The sequence below is a fragment of the Emydura macquarii genome, unplaced genomic scaffold (assembly GCF_026122565.2).
Source record: "Emydura macquarii macquarii isolate MOO-44397 ecotype Brisbane River unplaced genomic scaffold, CSIRO-AGI_Emac_v2 contig_3603, whole genome shotgun sequence".
In the NCBI taxonomy this organism is placed as follows: domain Eukaryota; kingdom Metazoa; phylum Chordata; order Testudines; family Chelidae; genus Emydura; species Emydura macquarii.
Window position 1 is genome coordinate 447,334 of NW_027133740.1, and position 16,655 is coordinate 463,988.

At 55.2% G+C, this 16,655-nt stretch overlaps 1 protein-coding gene across 1 annotated transcript; it reads right to left on the reverse strand.

Annotated features, from left to right (window-relative positions):
* Window positions 1–6,041: 6,041 nt before the first annotated feature.
* On the reverse strand, window positions 6,042–9,301 carry CAMK2N2 (calcium/calmodulin dependent protein kinase II inhibitor 2). Its single transcript, XM_067536560.1, has 2 exons — window positions 8,899–9,301; window positions 6,042–8,126 (listed from the first exon to the last, which is right to left on the reverse strand). The coding sequence occupies exons 1-2, from the start codon at window positions 9,065–9,067 to the stop codon at window positions 8,056–8,058; spliced, it is 240 nt and encodes a 79-aa protein (XP_067392661.1). The 5' UTR covers window positions 9,068–9,301; the 3' UTR covers window positions 6,042–8,055.
* Window positions 9,302–16,655: the final 7,354 nt, after the last annotated feature.

Genomic DNA, 16,655 nt, shown 5'->3' on the forward strand with positions numbered 1-16,655 from the left:
TCAGGAGAGCCTCGCCTGCAGAGAGCACCCCAAAGTGAATGAACGTGTGCAATAGCAAATGGCTCGTGGGCCCCCGAAAGCGGAGACTCTGCTGGCTGGCAGACCTGCCTCTCTCCATTTCACCTGTCTGCTAGCGAACGCCTCGGCAGCTCGGAACGTGACAGGAGCCAGCAGCAGCTGAGCTGTGGGACCTGGCGGTCCTAGTGCAGCTGCGTGTTCTGTCTGTGTCCATCAGCAATGGGCACAGGCACAGGCAGGGTCCCGGGAAGGCTTTGCTCTTCCTTTGGCACCTGGCATAGCTGCTTCTGTGTCACCCACGGTCTGTAGCCCCACAAGGAGGAAAACATTCAGTGAGTCAGAACCACTGGCTCGCTCGCTCGCTGCCGGGAGTCACAGAAGGTTCTGTGAGGAGCAAGCCCGTGGAGGGATGGGACTTGCATTGTATGATGGGCGGGGTGCAACGGGCCTGCTGCCGGGCAGGAGTGCAAGGTGTGGGTGCTAGGTGGGAGAGCAGGGTGTGTGCTAGACCCTGCCCACTGTGGCAGGAACCAGTCAGGGGCACAGTCAGGGGCTGCTTCATTACAAATTCCATCCTTCCGCTGAGATCCAAGCAACAGCCCTGATGCCACCACAGCTGGGTTCCTGCAGCCGTAGCCAGCACGCTGCCTTGCTACGCTGTCCCACGGTGCTTTGAGCAGGTAGCCCATGGTGCCCCAAAAACAGCTGCCTGCACCAAAGACAAGGGGTGTGTTTGTCCTGGAGCCCCTCCCCGTTCCACGGAGGATGATAGGATTCCTTATGCAAAACCTGTACTCCCTCTGTCTGGGGACACAGGCCATTTGGGATCATGGAGCCCTTCCTGGGACTGTCTTTTGCAGTTTCCTCTGGCTTATGCTGCCTGTGAGACACTCTCTGTGGGGCATTGTATCCCTGGCCAGAATCCTGACCTTGGCATTCAGAGACACAATGCTTCACGTCAGCTCTCCGACCATTTCCCTCTCCCTGCTTGGGAGGGACAGAAGAGGACTGAAATCTCCCCAGCTGCCCTTAGATTAAGCCAAGCTTTCAGCCAATGGGTTTTTTTGTATTTTTTTTTTAATATTATTATTTGGCGTCCCGTAAGCTCCAAGCTCTGGAGATCCAGCCCCTTAGCCGGTGTAAATCAGCAGCACTCCATTGAGGTCAGTGGAACAATGCCAATTTACAGCAGCTGAGGTTGTGGCCCACAGAATTCAGTAGCACAGGTTGGGCTGGGCCCGACGCTTTCCCTGCTGGCGGGTTCACAGCACAGCTGCCTGTGAGTTCTGGTTACCCAGCGTGATTCTATTGATGTTCCTCTGGGGGCCCATGAGCTGCCGGCAGCCTGCTGGGAAACTCCGGTGGGACTGGCCAGAGTTACGAAAACTGATGCGCGTGGACGAGCTGGGCACCGTGCGCTGGTCTGGAGGGGAAAAGCAAACTGCTCAAGACCCTGGTGTGTTAGCGAGGAGTGGGCTAGCGTTCTGTGTCATCTAGACCGCCCAGCGCAAAGGGGAGGGCCCTCCAGCGGCAACTGGCTGCAACGCTGACCGCGTGAAAACTAGGAGCTGGGTCACGCACTGGCACGCTCAGCCTGTGAGACCCCCCCCCCCCACCAGCAAAGGGGGTGTCCTGCACCAACTGGCTTCATGCCTGTCCAATTGGCTCTGACGCCATTAGAAAGACAATGTCTGGCAATACCAAACCTCGGGGCCGGCTCTGCCCCAATAAACACGTGAACCGACGGTGTCGCTGGCCTGTTGTGAATGTTCTGCGGCTGGAGCCCACTGGTGGGAAGCGGGGCCAGGCACCTGGCAGTGTCAAGTCCCCGACGTGATGCTGACCCCCCAGCATCCTGCGCGCGAGGGGAGGGGCCTGCTCACCGTTCCCTTTCGGTAACTCAGCAAGGCTGGGGGAGCAGTACCCGCCCTGCTGCCTGTCCATCGAGCAATGCTAGCTAGGGCAAGTGACGGCGTTTCAATGGCATGCTGGGCTAGACGTGAAGAGGAGCCAATTTCTGGCCTCACACAGGGGGACGAGCCACATGCTTGGTTCTTGCCCAGTTACGCTCAGCACAGGGACAGGCCCGGCCAGCTAAGCAGAGCGGTGATGCCATAACACAGGGAGCTGCACAGCCCCAAGTTAGCCCCTGACCCAGGAGCAGCATCTTCCAGCCCTATTAAATCTCCGCTGGCCACGGTCGCCATCGTGTAGGAACTTTTTTCCCAGTGTGCATTTTGGGGGCTGGCCCTTTAAATGTAGCACCAGCTGCTGCCCTAAAGTAGCCATCTTGCTCCTGGCAGCTGCTGGTGGCCTGGCTGGGAGCTAAGGACCTGCTCTGTTTCCCCCTTCTTAATGCTGAGGGAGGGGCAGGTGTCTGCAGGCACCTTACTCTGGGAGGAGAGAATCTTGTGTGCAGGATCTGGGCCAATGCACTGCGGGGGGTGTCTTAGCACACAGCAGTAGGGTGGGGAGAGGCCTGAGTTTACATTGGCCTGATCAGACATACCCATTCCCACAGTCAATTGACCCTGTGCTTGGTCAGGTCCAGGAGCCAGGCTGTGCGCCAGCGCTTGCCACCAGCAAGGGCTCACTAGCTACTATTCTCATGTGGCCGTGGACTGTGCTTTAAGCCCCCACCCCACAGCTAAAATGCCACAGTGGGGACAGAGGAAGCACAGGAACGGGACCTGGGTAAGTGCTGAAGGCTGGGGCAGGATGGGCTCCAGACGAGGCTGCAGGAGTTGGCCTCCTCCCCCTTTCCTGTGGGCCATATGGGGTGGGGGGAGGTTGGGCAGGGGGAGCCTGCTCTCAGGAAGGCGGGTGAGTGTCCCCTTTATTGCAATCAGCTCCCATCTCGCAATGCTGTGCAGCCTCCGGGGAAGGGGAATCTCTTCAGCCTGCCAGCCCAGCGTTGGAGCTGACCCAGGCCTCGCCCAGTCAGCTCCAGCACCGTGGGAAAGAAACCCTGGCGGGATCGTCCATGGAAACTGCCGGAGGTCTGAGCCGAGTCAATAGCATTAATCAACACCCCTCTGCGGTATGGCAGCCCCTGACAGATGAGCCTCCGCCGCGCTCGGGGCTGCATGGTGAGGCTATGACCCTTTCTCACTGGTGCTGCTCTGGGCTGTGCATCGTTTACACTGGCGTGCGTGGGGGGTGACCTCTGCCAGAGAGCAGCCCCATACACGGGTGCTGCCCCCTTCTCTCTTGTGGCCACAAACCAGGACTATGCGAAGAAGCTGGGATTCCAGTAACCCTTTGTGAGTACACTGGTGTGTGTGCGTGCGTGCGTGCGTGCGTGCGTGCGTCCGTCCGTCCATCTGCTTCCTGGCTCTGACCCAGACCCCCCACTGCTGGGGGATGGCTCTCTCCCCCCTGCCCCACTGTAGTTTGCATGTGTCCAGCACATTGCGGGCCTGAGGATTTGAGACTAGGGTAATTTGATGGATGTCAGTGGAGTTACTCCTGATCTACACCAGTGTGAGCGCGAGGAGCAATGTTCTCTCTGGGTGATCCCAGAGTATAACTCACCATTGTCCATTAGTGCTGGTCAGCTTAGCCTGCAACGTCCAGCCCTTGGGGAGGCCTCTCCCCGCTAGGAATCTCATGAGCCTGTCTCTGGATAAAGGACACTGTCTTTGACGCTGGGCTCCGCATGGGGAATCAAAGGGGCTGTTCTCACCCACACGGGATCAGTGGGCGGAGGCGACTAGAGCCCAAGCACCAGTGCTGCAGACAGCATCCTGTGCAAGTGCCAGGCCTCTTGAGAAAGCTGGTACAGGCAGGGTCTTTTCCATGGGCTGTGGTCTCCACTCAAGTGTTCCGTGTGGCAACCCGCCCGTTAGTTTGGGGTGATGCAATTGAATGGGACGCCTGTCAGCACACAGGCCCACCTGTGTGGATCCGACTTCACAACTGGGGCCTTACAGGGGCTCCTTGGGACAAGGGCTGTGTCTGCTTGTCACTGACGGTGTGGATATTTCAGTAGCAATGTCCCCTGTCTCAGTGCCCCCTGCTCTGTGTGTTTCTGTGACCCCCTGAAGGCAGGGGGCAGGGAGGTGCTGGAGTCCCAGGGAGAGGCAGGCATCTGACAATCTGATTCAGTAGTGAGAGCTAGAAGAGGATCAGCCTGTTAAACAGTGTGAATGTAAAATGTGCACCTGAGTGACGCCAGCTGAGAACCCAGAGGCTTCAGGGGCAGCTTCCTCTCTTCTACAGCTCAGAGGGCACGGACAGGAGCACTCAGAGAGAGATCAGCCAGGGCAAGATCTGTGGGCACCCGTGTTTCACCATTGATCCTGTACCCACATGCTTCCCTTGCCACCAGAAGGAGACAGGAGCTGGCCCAGCTGTAGAGACACTTAACTCCAGGGCGCTCAGACCCTGACGCCCCACACGGAGCATTTTGGGAATTTGTTCATGTCAATGTTAATCTATGGAAATACAGCTTTGGCAGAGATGGATGTGTGTGTGATTGTGTGTTTATCTCCTACTGTGTGGAAGTACTGCTGGTGTTTGTTGAGGGCCTGTGTGTGTGTGTGTGTGTGTGAGTACCTTTGTGTCGTTGTGTGTGTAGATATGCAGCTGGGAGCCTGCACACTGCATGTGAGTTTGTTGGCCTGCCTGTGTGAATGACTGTGCATATGTGGTTCTCCCTGTGCATGTGTGCACGTGCCAGGGGTTTGTTGTGTTTGTAGAGAGGCCCATTGCCTGTAATTGTGGTATTTGAATTTGACTCTTTGTTACTCACAAAGTGCAAGGGTTCTTTAAACAGAAATCAGTGCAAAAGCTAATGTAATATATGTAAAAGAGGGATTGTGTGTGGGGGCAGGCCCCAGAAAGGTAAAAATGAACTTCTTCCTCCTTCCAAACATCCTTGTAATTGCCAAGTGCATTTCCCGGTGGTTTAAAGGAAACTTCCAAGGCCGGTGGGAGGTTCCAGTCTCCTGTCTCAACAGGTTTTTGCAAGTCTGCAGGGCTCAGAAGTGGGTGTGGGGCTTTGCCCCATCTGTATTCACCAGGCCAGATTGGCAGAGACCCTGGGAGTTTTGCACCTTCTGCTGCAGTGTGGGGGGCACAGGGGACTTGCAGGTTGGAGCTAGTGTAAATGGTGGAGTTTCTGTAACGTGAAGTCTTTAAACATGAGTTGAGGGCTGTGGGCGCTCAGCCAGAGGTTCTGGGTCTATTACAGAAGGGGGTGGGCGCGGGTCTGTGGCCTGCCTTGTGCAGGTCAGACTAGATGATTATGGTCCCTTCTGGCCTTAAAGTCCATGAGTCTATCCAAGGCTTCCTATCAGCCTATGCCTAAGGCAGCAATAGAGAGAGCACCCGATGGCCTGGCCGCGGATACCTTGCTGCTCCCCTTCTCCTCTGCTCCCCTCAGCCCTGCTTCCTGCTGGGTGCTGTGGCCAATAACCAGTTGTGTTGGGCCTTGTGATGTGCTTGCCTGGCTGTTGACTATGAGCTGGAAAGCAATGTTAACTCCATGGGGCTCCAGGTGCCTCTGGGACCGACCTTCTCCTCCAGCTCGCTGCTGCGTATTTCCTTCCACCCCCTCCCAGGTTGAGGGCAGCTCCTCTGAGAGGCCCCAGTAAAATATTTAACAGCCACAAGCCTCTCAACAGCCCGATTCCTATTTCTGTTTAAAGCAAAAACTAGGTCACCCGATTCCTTCCCAGCGAACCTGCAGGGGCTTGGAGTGTGACCCTCTGGGATCCAGCAGCATTCCTGAGCGTGGGGGTCTACCCCTAGCTCTTGAACCCGAAGCAATGCAGAGGGTCAAGCCAGGGAGGGAGGTGGCAACTGCAGCACAAATGCCTGCAACCCAGTGCAGTTCTCTGGGGGCTGTGGTTTCCTGGAGAACATGGTAGAAGCCCTTGAATAATCTCTCAACCATTCCCTCAACAGTCCTGCTCCAAAGCCTGTTGACTGCACCGGAGGTTTTCCGTTCATTTCACTGAGGTTTGGATCAAGGCCAATCACAGAAATCTCACTAGGGAAGAAACCCAGGGCTCGCTTCCTCCATTTGTTACATGTATGTATTTATTCATTGAGTTTTGTTCACCAATACAGTGAAAAATGGCATTAAAATTTACAATGGGTCATTCTTAGAATGGCATGACATTGTTTTTTGCTTTGTTGTCTTCATAAAATGACGTAGTATATTATTGAAAGGATGATGGTTTCTCATGCACATCAGACCAGAATAAGCTTTTAAAAAATTAAATTAAATTAAAGTACAAAATTAAAAACACCAACTTGGAACATCCCCCAAGAAAGAGGCATCAAATAACCAGCAAGTTATCCAAATACATTTGTCACCAGGGCAATAAGCTCCCCTAAAGTCATTGTGTTTCTACATGGTCCACCAACAAAGCCATTGATCACAGTATAAGATTCTTAGATACATTTGTTTTGTTTTGTTTTTGTTACTGGTGTTTTGATGTGTGCAAAACCCTAGCCACATTCAAGAAGTCCTGTCCAATACTGCTATATAGAATTAAGAGAACCAACCATTTTAAACATATATCTGCTTTGCAATGGAAATTCCATTTCTATACAATTTTTTCTTTCTTATGGAAAAAATATGAACAATCTTTGATGCAATATTTCAACATTAGACATTAGCAGATCATTTTTAACAAAGATTCGGATATAAAAATACAAATATGAGGAGTTCTGTTAAAAAGAAGCGTGCCGTAGTGGGATGACCAGTGGCACCAAGATGTGGCACCAGGACCAGGAAGCTCATGCAAAAAAGATGGAGCAAAAATGTCTCTCGACAGCAAAACGATCACTGTCTTTTATATTATAATCCATCCGTGTCGGAACCTCTGCCTTCCATTCAGCACTGCTGGCTTTGTATTTGCTTCCCATCTGCTGGTATTTTGCAAACTGGATAGGGATGAGATGTTGGGGGTGTATGTATGACTTAGGGAACGGGTGTGGGTCTGAAATACAGAAGGGGATGGTTGCACACACAATGAGCCTGCTACAGCTGGAGAGGTGTGTGTCCAGGCAGCTGTTAGATACACAGCCGCTCGGAGAGAGACCGAGAAAGGTGTAAAGTGCGTCGTTAGAGGAGCCCTCTTTGAGATGAGAACGCGAGACGATCCCAAGGGCTCCGAGCTTTCAGGGGAACAGCACCTTGGCGTCGTGGCATGGGGAAAGAAGGGGGACTCGGGGGCTGGAGAGAAGGGAATGGGAGGGGAGTGGGCGCTGGAATAGACAGCTCCCCGGGAGGGTGCTGGAAGTGGTGCTGGAATGGACAGCTCCCCGGGAGGGCGCTGGGATGGGCAGCTCCCTGGTAGGGCGCTGGAAGTGGCGCTGGAATGGACAGCTCCCCGGGAGGGCGCTGGGATGGGCAGCTCCCCGGGAGGGCACTGGAAGTGGCGTTGGGATGGGCAGCTCCCCGGGAGGGCGCTGGAAGTGGCGTTGGGATGGGCAGCTCCCCGGGAGGGCGCTGGAAGTGGTGCTGGGATGGGCAGCTCCCCGGGAGGGCGCTGGAAGTGGCGCTGGAATGGACAACTCCCCGGGAGAGCGCTGGGATGGGCAGCTCCCGGGAGGGCACTGGAAGTGGTGCTGGAATGGACAACTCCCCGGGAGGGCGCTGGAAGTGGCGCTGGGATGGGCAGCTCCCCGGGAGGGCGCTGGAAGTGGCGCTGGGATGGGCAGCAGCTGGCTCCCCCATTCTGCAGGGTGCTCCAGGGAGGGGGGTTGTGAGGGCAGGAGCTGGGACTGAAAGAGATGGGTATCTCCGGGTGGGCGTCTCGCCCTGCCAATCTGGATTGGGATGGATGGCCTTTGTCCCTGGTTGTCCCTTTGCTCTCGGTTGGATGCTGAGGAGGGTGAGATGGCCCCATCCGTTACCGCCTCGGGCTGGGGTCTGGGATGGGGGTGGAAGGTGTCGCCAGCAGCCTCATCTCCTTCCTTTGCTTTCCTCGTTGACCACAATCCAACAAACATGCACGGCCAAAAGTGCTTAAAATCAGAGCTCAGAGTCTGCAGCTCAGTGCAGGCGCCTCCTCTGCCGGCTTACACCCCAGAAGGCGACTTGTCTGCCATCCCCTTCAGCACATCGTCTATTCTATCATCCTCGATCACCACTGCAGGGGGACAAGCACACACTCAGGATCTGGCCAGGGCCGGACGCAGGAGCCCCTACGCAAGGCTGGGCTGGCAGAGATGCCCTCTGGCGGGGCGTAGCTGGGGCTTGGGCTCCCAGACTTTGCCTCCCCTACCGCCCCCCGCCCCAGCCAACATCTGCTAGAGAAATCCGCTCCAGGGAAACGGCTCCGGGAGCGAGCCCCTTGCAGCTCCCGCTCGCTGCCGGGGGCGCCGGACGAGCCAAGGTGATGCAAAGTGACCGCAGCCAGGAGCAGGAGACGGGGGATGGAGATGGGGGGGCGGGGGGGAATAAAGCCCCAGCAGGGGCACTGGGGGGGGAAGCGCAGACAATGGAGCGCGCCCCGCCTGCCTGCCCGGGAAGGGCGAGCGGAGCGCAGTGCAGCCAGCCCGGCGCCGAGGGAGTCGGGGTCCTGGGGCGAGGGGGCCTTTGGGGGTTGGCGAAATCCCCCCCCCCATCTCTGCAGCGGGGCTGGCGTGTGCGATGATGGAGCCCGGCGCGATCCGCTCCGATCCCTCCAGGGGAACGCGGGGAGGAGTGGGGGGGACCCCCCCCCCCCCCCTCGGAGATTAAACGGGGTCCATCTGAGGGGGGTGGGGCAGGCAGCAGCGGAGCCCCAATGGGGGGAGCCGCCTCCCTTCCCCTTCTCCGAGCCTGGGGAGACCCCTCCCCACTGCGGATCCGGATTGGGGGGTCCCAGGGACCCCGGGAGCCGCTGGCGGGGAAGGCGGGGGGGCTGCGGGCGCGCGTACCTCTCTTGGCCCTGCCGATCTGCCCCAGCTTGGGGGGCCGCTTGGCCTGGTTGCCCCCGAAGAAGGAGTTGGTGTCCTGCAGCCGGCAGCTGAAGGAGATCTCGCTGACCTCGGAGTCCGCGCCGTAGCGGGCCACCTTCTCCTCGCTGTAGGGCAGGATCTCGGACATGGTGGCGGCGGGCGGGGTCCTGCGGGGCGGCTGGAGGCGAGGATCCGGCAGGCGAGGCGAGGAGGGGAAGGTGCGGGCAGCCGAGCGAGCGAGCGAGCGAGCGGGCTGTGCGTGTCTGCGCGCCGGGCTCGGGGCAGCCCTACATCATAAAGGAAACCCGGGCGGAAGAATGAAGTCATGCATCCGGGGCTGGAGCGCCCCGGCCCCCGCTCTGCAAGGTCCTCCCCCAGCTCGCCTCCGCCGGCCCCCGCCCCCTGCTCCTCCCCCCCCCCCGGCCCCCTCCTCCCCTCCCCCCCCCAGCTCATCCCCTCCGGTCCCCAGTCCCTTCCCCCTCCCCTAGCCCCCTCCCCCTGCTCCTCCCCTCCGGACCCCCTCCCCCAGCTCCCCTCCTCCTCCTGCCCCCCAGCTCATCCCCTCCCCCAGCTCCCCAGTGCCTTCCTCCCCGGTCCCCCCGCCCCAGCTCCCCTTCCCTTCCCCCAGCTCCTCCCCCGGCCCCCCCCCACCTCCTCTTCCCCTCCACCCCCCCTTCCCCCGGCCCCCCCAGCTCCCCTCCACCCCCGCTTCCCCCAGCTCCTCCCCCACCCCGGCTGCGCGGCGGGAAGGGCGGAGGGTGACATCAAGAGGCAAGAGCGGAATGACAATGAGATTGCAGCAAAAGCGGAGGGGAGGCGGCCGGGGTCCCTGCTCATCCCCCCCCCCCCGGCCCGCGGGCTCCCGGCAGCGCCCCAGCGGGAGGCAGATACCCGCTCCCCAGGCCCGGGGGCAGGCTGCGTCAGCCAGAAACCCGATGGCTCCCCGCCTGACTCCCCCTGCACCCCCCCGTGCCTCCCCCGGCCCTTCCCTCCCCCCTCTGCCTCCCTCTGCCCCCCGGCCCTTCCCTCCCCCCTATGTCTCCCCCTGCCCCCCGGCCCTTCCCTCCCCCTCTGCCTACCCCTGCCCCGGTGCCTCCCCTGGCCCTTTACTCCATCTCCATGTCTCACCCCGGCCCTGCCCCCAGCTTTGTCTCTCTTCTCCCCCTTTGTCTCCTCTCCCCATTGTCTTTCTCTTCTCACAACAGGGTCTGATTTTTTTTTCAATGCCCCCATATTCCTTTTCAATATCCGCTGCCCAGCCCCAGCCTGCCACCCCCCTAGCCTAAGCACAGCTCTTCCACCAGCCTTCATCTTCCCCGGGAACCTGTTCCGGACATCCTCAAAAGCAACCCTCAGCCATCACCTACATCATCATAAGTGGCCCCTGGCACTGCTTAAGGATGCAGATTAGCTTCCGTCACGACCCCTGCTGTCAAATTGGGGGGGGGGGGTGAAGCACCAACTCCTGGCCTGAAATTCTCCCTGCTTGATCTCTGCTTGAAGGTGAGGTTTCGTTTGTGTGTGTGTGTGTGTCTCTCTCTCTCTGTTAACGTTAGCCGTGACTGCTTCATCAGGACAGCACTAGCGTCAGTTTAGCTAGTGCCAAGGATTTTAATGATGATTAACCAAATGGGGCAGCGACGCATGCAGCCCTTTAACACACACACTGCCAAACACCGATGGAGAGGCGTATTTTCTAAGGCCAGCTGGCTTCTGATGGGCTCCGACTCCTCAAGGAAGGCTGCAGGCAGGAGGTGACTTGCCGAATGCTTCCAGATCATGGAATTTACATCCTGGGTCTGCCACTGTTTTGCAAGCCACCAGCGCTCGAAACCCAGAAGGCTAAGGCCTGGCCTCTGCGGGGAATATTGGTTCTGGTGCAGTGCAACTCTCAAGTAGATGGGCTGCACCAGTGCCATATGGGACCTGGCCTGCTGCCGTTTATCCTGGTTTGTAACTGTAGGGCTGCGTCGTCTCCCGGGGAGCCATGCACAGAGAGGACCCTCTGCCCTTGGGACCGTGCAGAGGGAAAGGGCGCTGGGTCTCTGCGACACCATGTGCTCCCCACTTCTCCCTCTACATCTCCTAGGGTCAGTTTTGGGGAGGGAGGGGGAGAGATTGGCTGGGCTAGGACCGCGGTTCCCAAACATTGTCCCTTCACAACCCCTTTTTCACATGTCTTGCTTCCCGGGACCCCAGACAGCCTGGAGGACAGCACCTGACGATGGCGTCCGCCGTGCAGTGTCACCTCACACGCAGTGTACGGGCAGGGTGGCGCTGCGTGGCGGCGGCCATGTTGCTTTACAAAATGGCGTCCTCCTCACAGCGTGACACGACGCACGCACAGCCAGTCTGAGGCCATGCTGCGTGAAGGGCGCCGTTTTGTGGCGCAACATGTCGTGTGGCCCGACCTCGCGTGTGTGGGGCGTGTGAGGCCATGTTGTGTGGCGGGCGCCATTTGGGCCACGCACCCGGGATTGCCACAAACCCGTCTGCTGATGGAGCGACCCCGCGTGGGGTTGTGGCCAACAGTTTGGGAACCCCTAGACTAGGGGAAGGCGTGGGCAGGCCGGGGGAGGGGAATCTTTCCTAGGAAGAAGCCAGGGGCTCTCAGACACGCCAGTATCGGTCAGGAGTAGCCGCATTGGCTCTCAGAGCAAAACCAATGTGAGTGAGAAGAGAAGCAAGACCCGGCTGGGCTGGACCTTTACGGTGATGAAGTGAGGGTCATCCCGTCCTACAGGGATAGGTTACAAAACCCTCTGCATGGAAAACTAGGCCAAGATATTTACACGTGTGTAGCTCTGAGGGCACAGAGCGAGTCTAGGCTATTGAGGTGAAAGCTGTGGGATGGAGTCCAGCGGGGAGAGCTTTCCTCAAGGGGGAAATGCACTCCCAGGCAGAATGCCAAAGCTCTGTGCAGCACTTAAGCCCTTAACATGAGGTTTAAGTGGCTCATAAGGGCCCTGGAGGTGGGTGAAGCCTCTGCTCTGGGTTGAATTTCGCCCTTAGGGAACTCGGATACAGGCAGGTCAGAGCTAGGGGAGCTGCGGGCAGAAGGGTGGGGGTATAGGAGAGTGCTAGGAATGGGGTATCAGACAAGAGAAGGGAAGAGAGTAGCAAATAATTCACCTAGCCATGATCTGTCATTTGGCTTGTGTGATAGGAAAACCTAAGATACATGGTGTTTCTGCATCCTGCTTGTCTGGATGAATCATAAGCAGGAGGAAGGGAATCCAAGAGATTTCAAGGTGGCAGCAGGCGTGTTTCCTGGGTGAAGAGAGACCCGTAGCGTTTAAGGGCAGAAGGGGACCACCAGGTCATCTAGTCTGACCACAGGCTGCTCAGCTACACCTAGTTCAACAACCGGAATCAGACACAGTATTACTGCCCACGGGAGAGTAAACTGGGTGTGCCACAGGCAGCTAAGGTTTGCTTCCAAGGGAAGAACAGCTGTTGGCAGGATTCGCCCCTGCTCTTTCCATTTCACCATAGCTCCTAGGTGCCAATCTACCACCGGCCAGCACATAGTGGTGTCCGGCCCTTGTCCCCGCACCCTCTCTCTTCCTTTGGCATCAACGGTGGGTTTCATATTCAAGATGGTCCTTTGTCCACTTGTCAGTGCTGGGGTTTCTCCTGGAGCATACACGGAGCATTCTCTTTCCCAGGGGCACACAGCTCTTCCTTGCCACGCAAAGGATCGACTGTAGAGATTTTAGAGATAAAGAAGCAGAACTTTAGAAAATCAAGGGTGTAACTGATGCACATTCAGGAAGCTGCACAAGGGCCTATGAGATACTTATTCCCATGTGAAATGAGTGTACAGGACCGGGCCTTCACCCTAAAGGCATGATTTAATGAGAGTCACACTCCTGGAACTGAGGTCTAAGTTTATATCATAGCAGGTAAAATTGATATTGGGCAAGCCAACATATATAGAGTCAGAACAATTGGCAAGGAGACGCTGAATACGTGGTTAAAATGACATCAAAGGGGTTTGCCTGAAGTTGCAGTTTCTCAAGATCCCTTCACACATGTCTTGGTCTCCTATCACGGGCTATAGCTACTATACTCTTTGGAAGGTTTTCCAGTTTCTTTCCATAGCTTCCCAAAGTCCCAGCTAAACAAACAGGATGGTCCTGTCAGATGTGATGCCAACACACTGACTCTGAGGGGAATGGTGCCTGCACTTCTAAAGAAAGGTGTCAAGAGGGTGGCATAAGCTAAGGCGCATCATTTACCAATCCAGATCACTTTTCAGACCTTTTTTCAACACCACACAGATGTCTAAGCCAGCCCCTGTTGTCACGACACTTTTCTGTTTGCTTTTAAAAGTAAAAGTGCGATGAAAGTGCAGTCTTTTGTGTGTGTGAGACTCTGTGTGTCTATTTTTGCATGTGCAGGGTTGTAACTATGGAGCCAATCTTTGTAAAGTGCTTTAAGATCTGTGGATGATCAGTGCTAAAGAAGATGATAGCATTATTATTATCCTACTATTCATCATAATGTCATTGCTCTGTGTTTGTTTATAGTACAGTAATACACAGACTCCCGTCAGGATCGGAGCCCCATGATGCTGGGTACAGCACAAAGCCATGGGAAGATATGGTCCCTGCCATGAAGAATGTATAGTCTAATTGAAAAGCAGACAGAAAAAGTAAGTGTGACAAACAACGGGGTGCAGGCCAAGGGCACCAGTGATAAATTCACATGGGCACATATTATTGTTACAGCTCCTCTGAACTGGCTGAATCAACCGCACGTGACCATTTATAATGCCGCAGGAGCACCTGAAAAAGTAAGCAGCAGACCACTGCACACACTGAGATGTGTCCTGCTTTCCAAACCCACAAGGGCTAATGCAGCAGCACATGTACTCACACGCAGGGGCACGGCAGCACACATGGCATACACTGGCTTGTGAGGAAGAAGGGAGAGGGCTGGGGGAAGAGAGGGAGATTTACAGAACTAGGCGCCATCCGGTTGGCTAAGGAGGGGTCCCATCCATATAGGAACAGACTGGATCAGACTAATGGTCCATCTAGTTCAATATCTGGTCTCTGACAGTGCCCAGCCCCAGATGCTTCAGAGGAAGATCTGAGGAACGCCTAGTGGTCAGTTATGCTCCATCCTGCCCACAGGGGAAGTTTCTTCATATCCCCCATCATTTAGTGGCTGGTTTACGCCCCTGCACAGGAGGGTTGATATCCCGTCTTTTAAAATATCCTATCAGTGTTCTCATTATCTGTAAAAATGTCTGCTCCATTGCTGACTCCTACTAAGCTCTTGGCCTCAATGGTATCCAGTGGCAGTGAGTTCCACAGGTAAATGTGTAATGAAATATTTCCTTTCACCAGTTTTAAATTTGTTACCTTTCAGCTTCACTGACCAAGCTCTTGCCCTTATACTAGGAGAGGAGGAGAGGAGGAGTGCCTGATTTACTTTCCCTCTCCCATCTCTTTGTCATGTCCCCTCTTATCCGTCTCTTCTGGAAATTAAACAGTTCCAATATCTCCTCTTATGGAAGCTTTTCCAGGCCTCTGATCATTCCCTTTCCTGTCTCTGGACCCCATCTGTATGACCAGAACAGTATTCCAGATAAGGATGAACTATTCATTTAGATAACGGCACTATAATATTTTCCATACTACTTGCTATCCCATTCCCTATGCACCCTAGCGGTGTGCTTGCTTTTTCTGAGTGCCCCTGAGACTATCATCACGGCCGTTATCCTGGGTCTCCTCTTTATAGGAAGACACCTGTGGGAGGGGAATTTTTATCATGTTTCCCCCAGATCTTCCTTCCTGCTCCCATGTTCTTCATCATTTTAAAAATCAACATCATTCAAACCAATGTTTTATGAGTGTTTTTGCAGTTGCGTCTTGGCCCTGCTTTGTGAGCTGCTGCCTGGGAACAAAACAAACAGCAGAAAGGCTTGGGACAAGGGCTGGTTTTTTCTCATAAATGGAGAACGACAGGTTGTCTTTGAGAAATCGTTTGTGCTGCATCAACCACTGAAGCCACAGTTGCAGCAAAACATGAGGCATCACGCATCGGGCGGGGGTTTTCTGATGATGTCAACAAAACTCTTGAATTCAGCTTCCATGGTTATCGTGACATCAGAACCGGCCAGGTGTGTCGCCTTATATGGCAGCTCAGAGCTCAGCATGAATGTGTGTGTGTGGGTACCAGTGTAGATACAGACTCAGCCAGGTACGTGGCTTTCATAACACTGTCTTTCACCAAAGTGCATTACTTCTGATACATACCAATGTTGCACAAGTAAAATATAGGCAACGTTTTCCACTCTATTCTGATACTAAACTGGTCTAAGTGATTACTGCCACTGACTGGCTAAGAACTATGGAACACCTCTGGCCTGTGTTACACAGGAAGTCAGACTAGATGATCACAGTCCCTTATGGTTTTATAATCTAATCTGAGTCTAGGAATTGTGCACAGCCTCTTAGATCTGTTACCCGTCCTCCTTCCTTCTCCTGACTCAGCTGGCATTCGCATCTCATCCCTCTGGTACGACTTGTCTTTTTTAGATCGTACACTCTCTGGGGAAGGGACCGGCTTTATGTTCTGTTTGTACAGCACCTAGCACAACAGGGTCCAAGTCCGTGACTGGGGCTACCAGGTGCCACAGGAATACAAATAACAATAAATATAATTAACATCAAGTGTTTGTACAGCCCTAAGAACAATAAGACCCAATAAGGCCCAATAAGACCTGGCTGTGGGCTTTAGGGGCTACCATGATTTAAATGTTAAAATAATCCCAGTATTTGCAATGCAAGGTCCTATTCCCACCATGCCCTGCCTACAAGCCATCTACAACTGGGTATTTCCCTGCGACAAACATGTTCATCAAGATGAAATTCAGTCTGGGTTCATCCAAGAACCAAAAGATGCAGAGACCATTGCCAGCTCCTGAGGTCCCAGGGATTCTTTATTACAGCTGAACGATTTGCTGGCCCCCCTAAGAAACGTGTTCCGTGAACAGACTGAGAGCTGGATTGAATTCTGGGAGTAAAAAGCTTCCTTGTCAAAAAGAGCGATCAGAAATCAAAGGGGGCTGGTCAGGAGGCTAAAACAGGGACTGCACGTTATCAGCTGAAAAATATTTGTGTGTGTGAGAAAAAGAGAGACAGAGAGAAGGAAATATGCAAATATCTGCTACTTTTGGGCTGGATCTGGAGAGCATGGATTGTCCAGAGACAGTAAGGCAGTGGTTGGTCTCAGTGCAGTGAACAGACAGTGAAGGAGGGGAAATGGTATTTTCTGTACTGTCAAGTTGACCTTCCATACGGCACTGGCAGGCAAAGTGCATTTCCTGAAGCAAGTGGCAGATGCAGGGTGCAGGCCAGGCGGTGGCAGGGAATGCTGAGCTCTGCTGACAGCGAGAATGCAGGCACCTAGGAATAGCATCTCAAAGGCTTGGCACCTCCCGTTGTGCCACTGATGGCTGGAGTCTCCAAAGAGCTCGGCACCCAGCTTGCTGAGCCCGCAGAAAATCTGGTCTTTGGTGGCTGCAGAACAGCAGCTGACGTGAAGTCAGGTAGTTGAACAATGGACGTATTTGCCCACATAGCTGGACCGAGGCGACCGCTTGGAGGGCACGGAAGAGAGTTCACACGGAGGCCCGAGAAGCGTGAAGCAGGAGAGCTGTAACCCAGAGAGGGCTGTGGGCCAGTGTTCCTCCTTTTGTGCTGCGCTCTTTGTTACGACAT

Bases quoted from the DNA above. Each gene is read 5' to 3' on its own strand.
- CAMK2N2 (XM_067536560.1), bottom strand. From the start codon at position 9,067: ATGTCCGAGATCCTGCCCTACAGCGAGGAGAAGGTGGCCCGCTACGGC. The intron at 8,127-8,898 runs GTACGCGCGCCC...GTCCCCCTGCAG, and splicing joins GATCGGCAGGGCCAAGAGAG to TGGTGATCGAGGATGATAGA.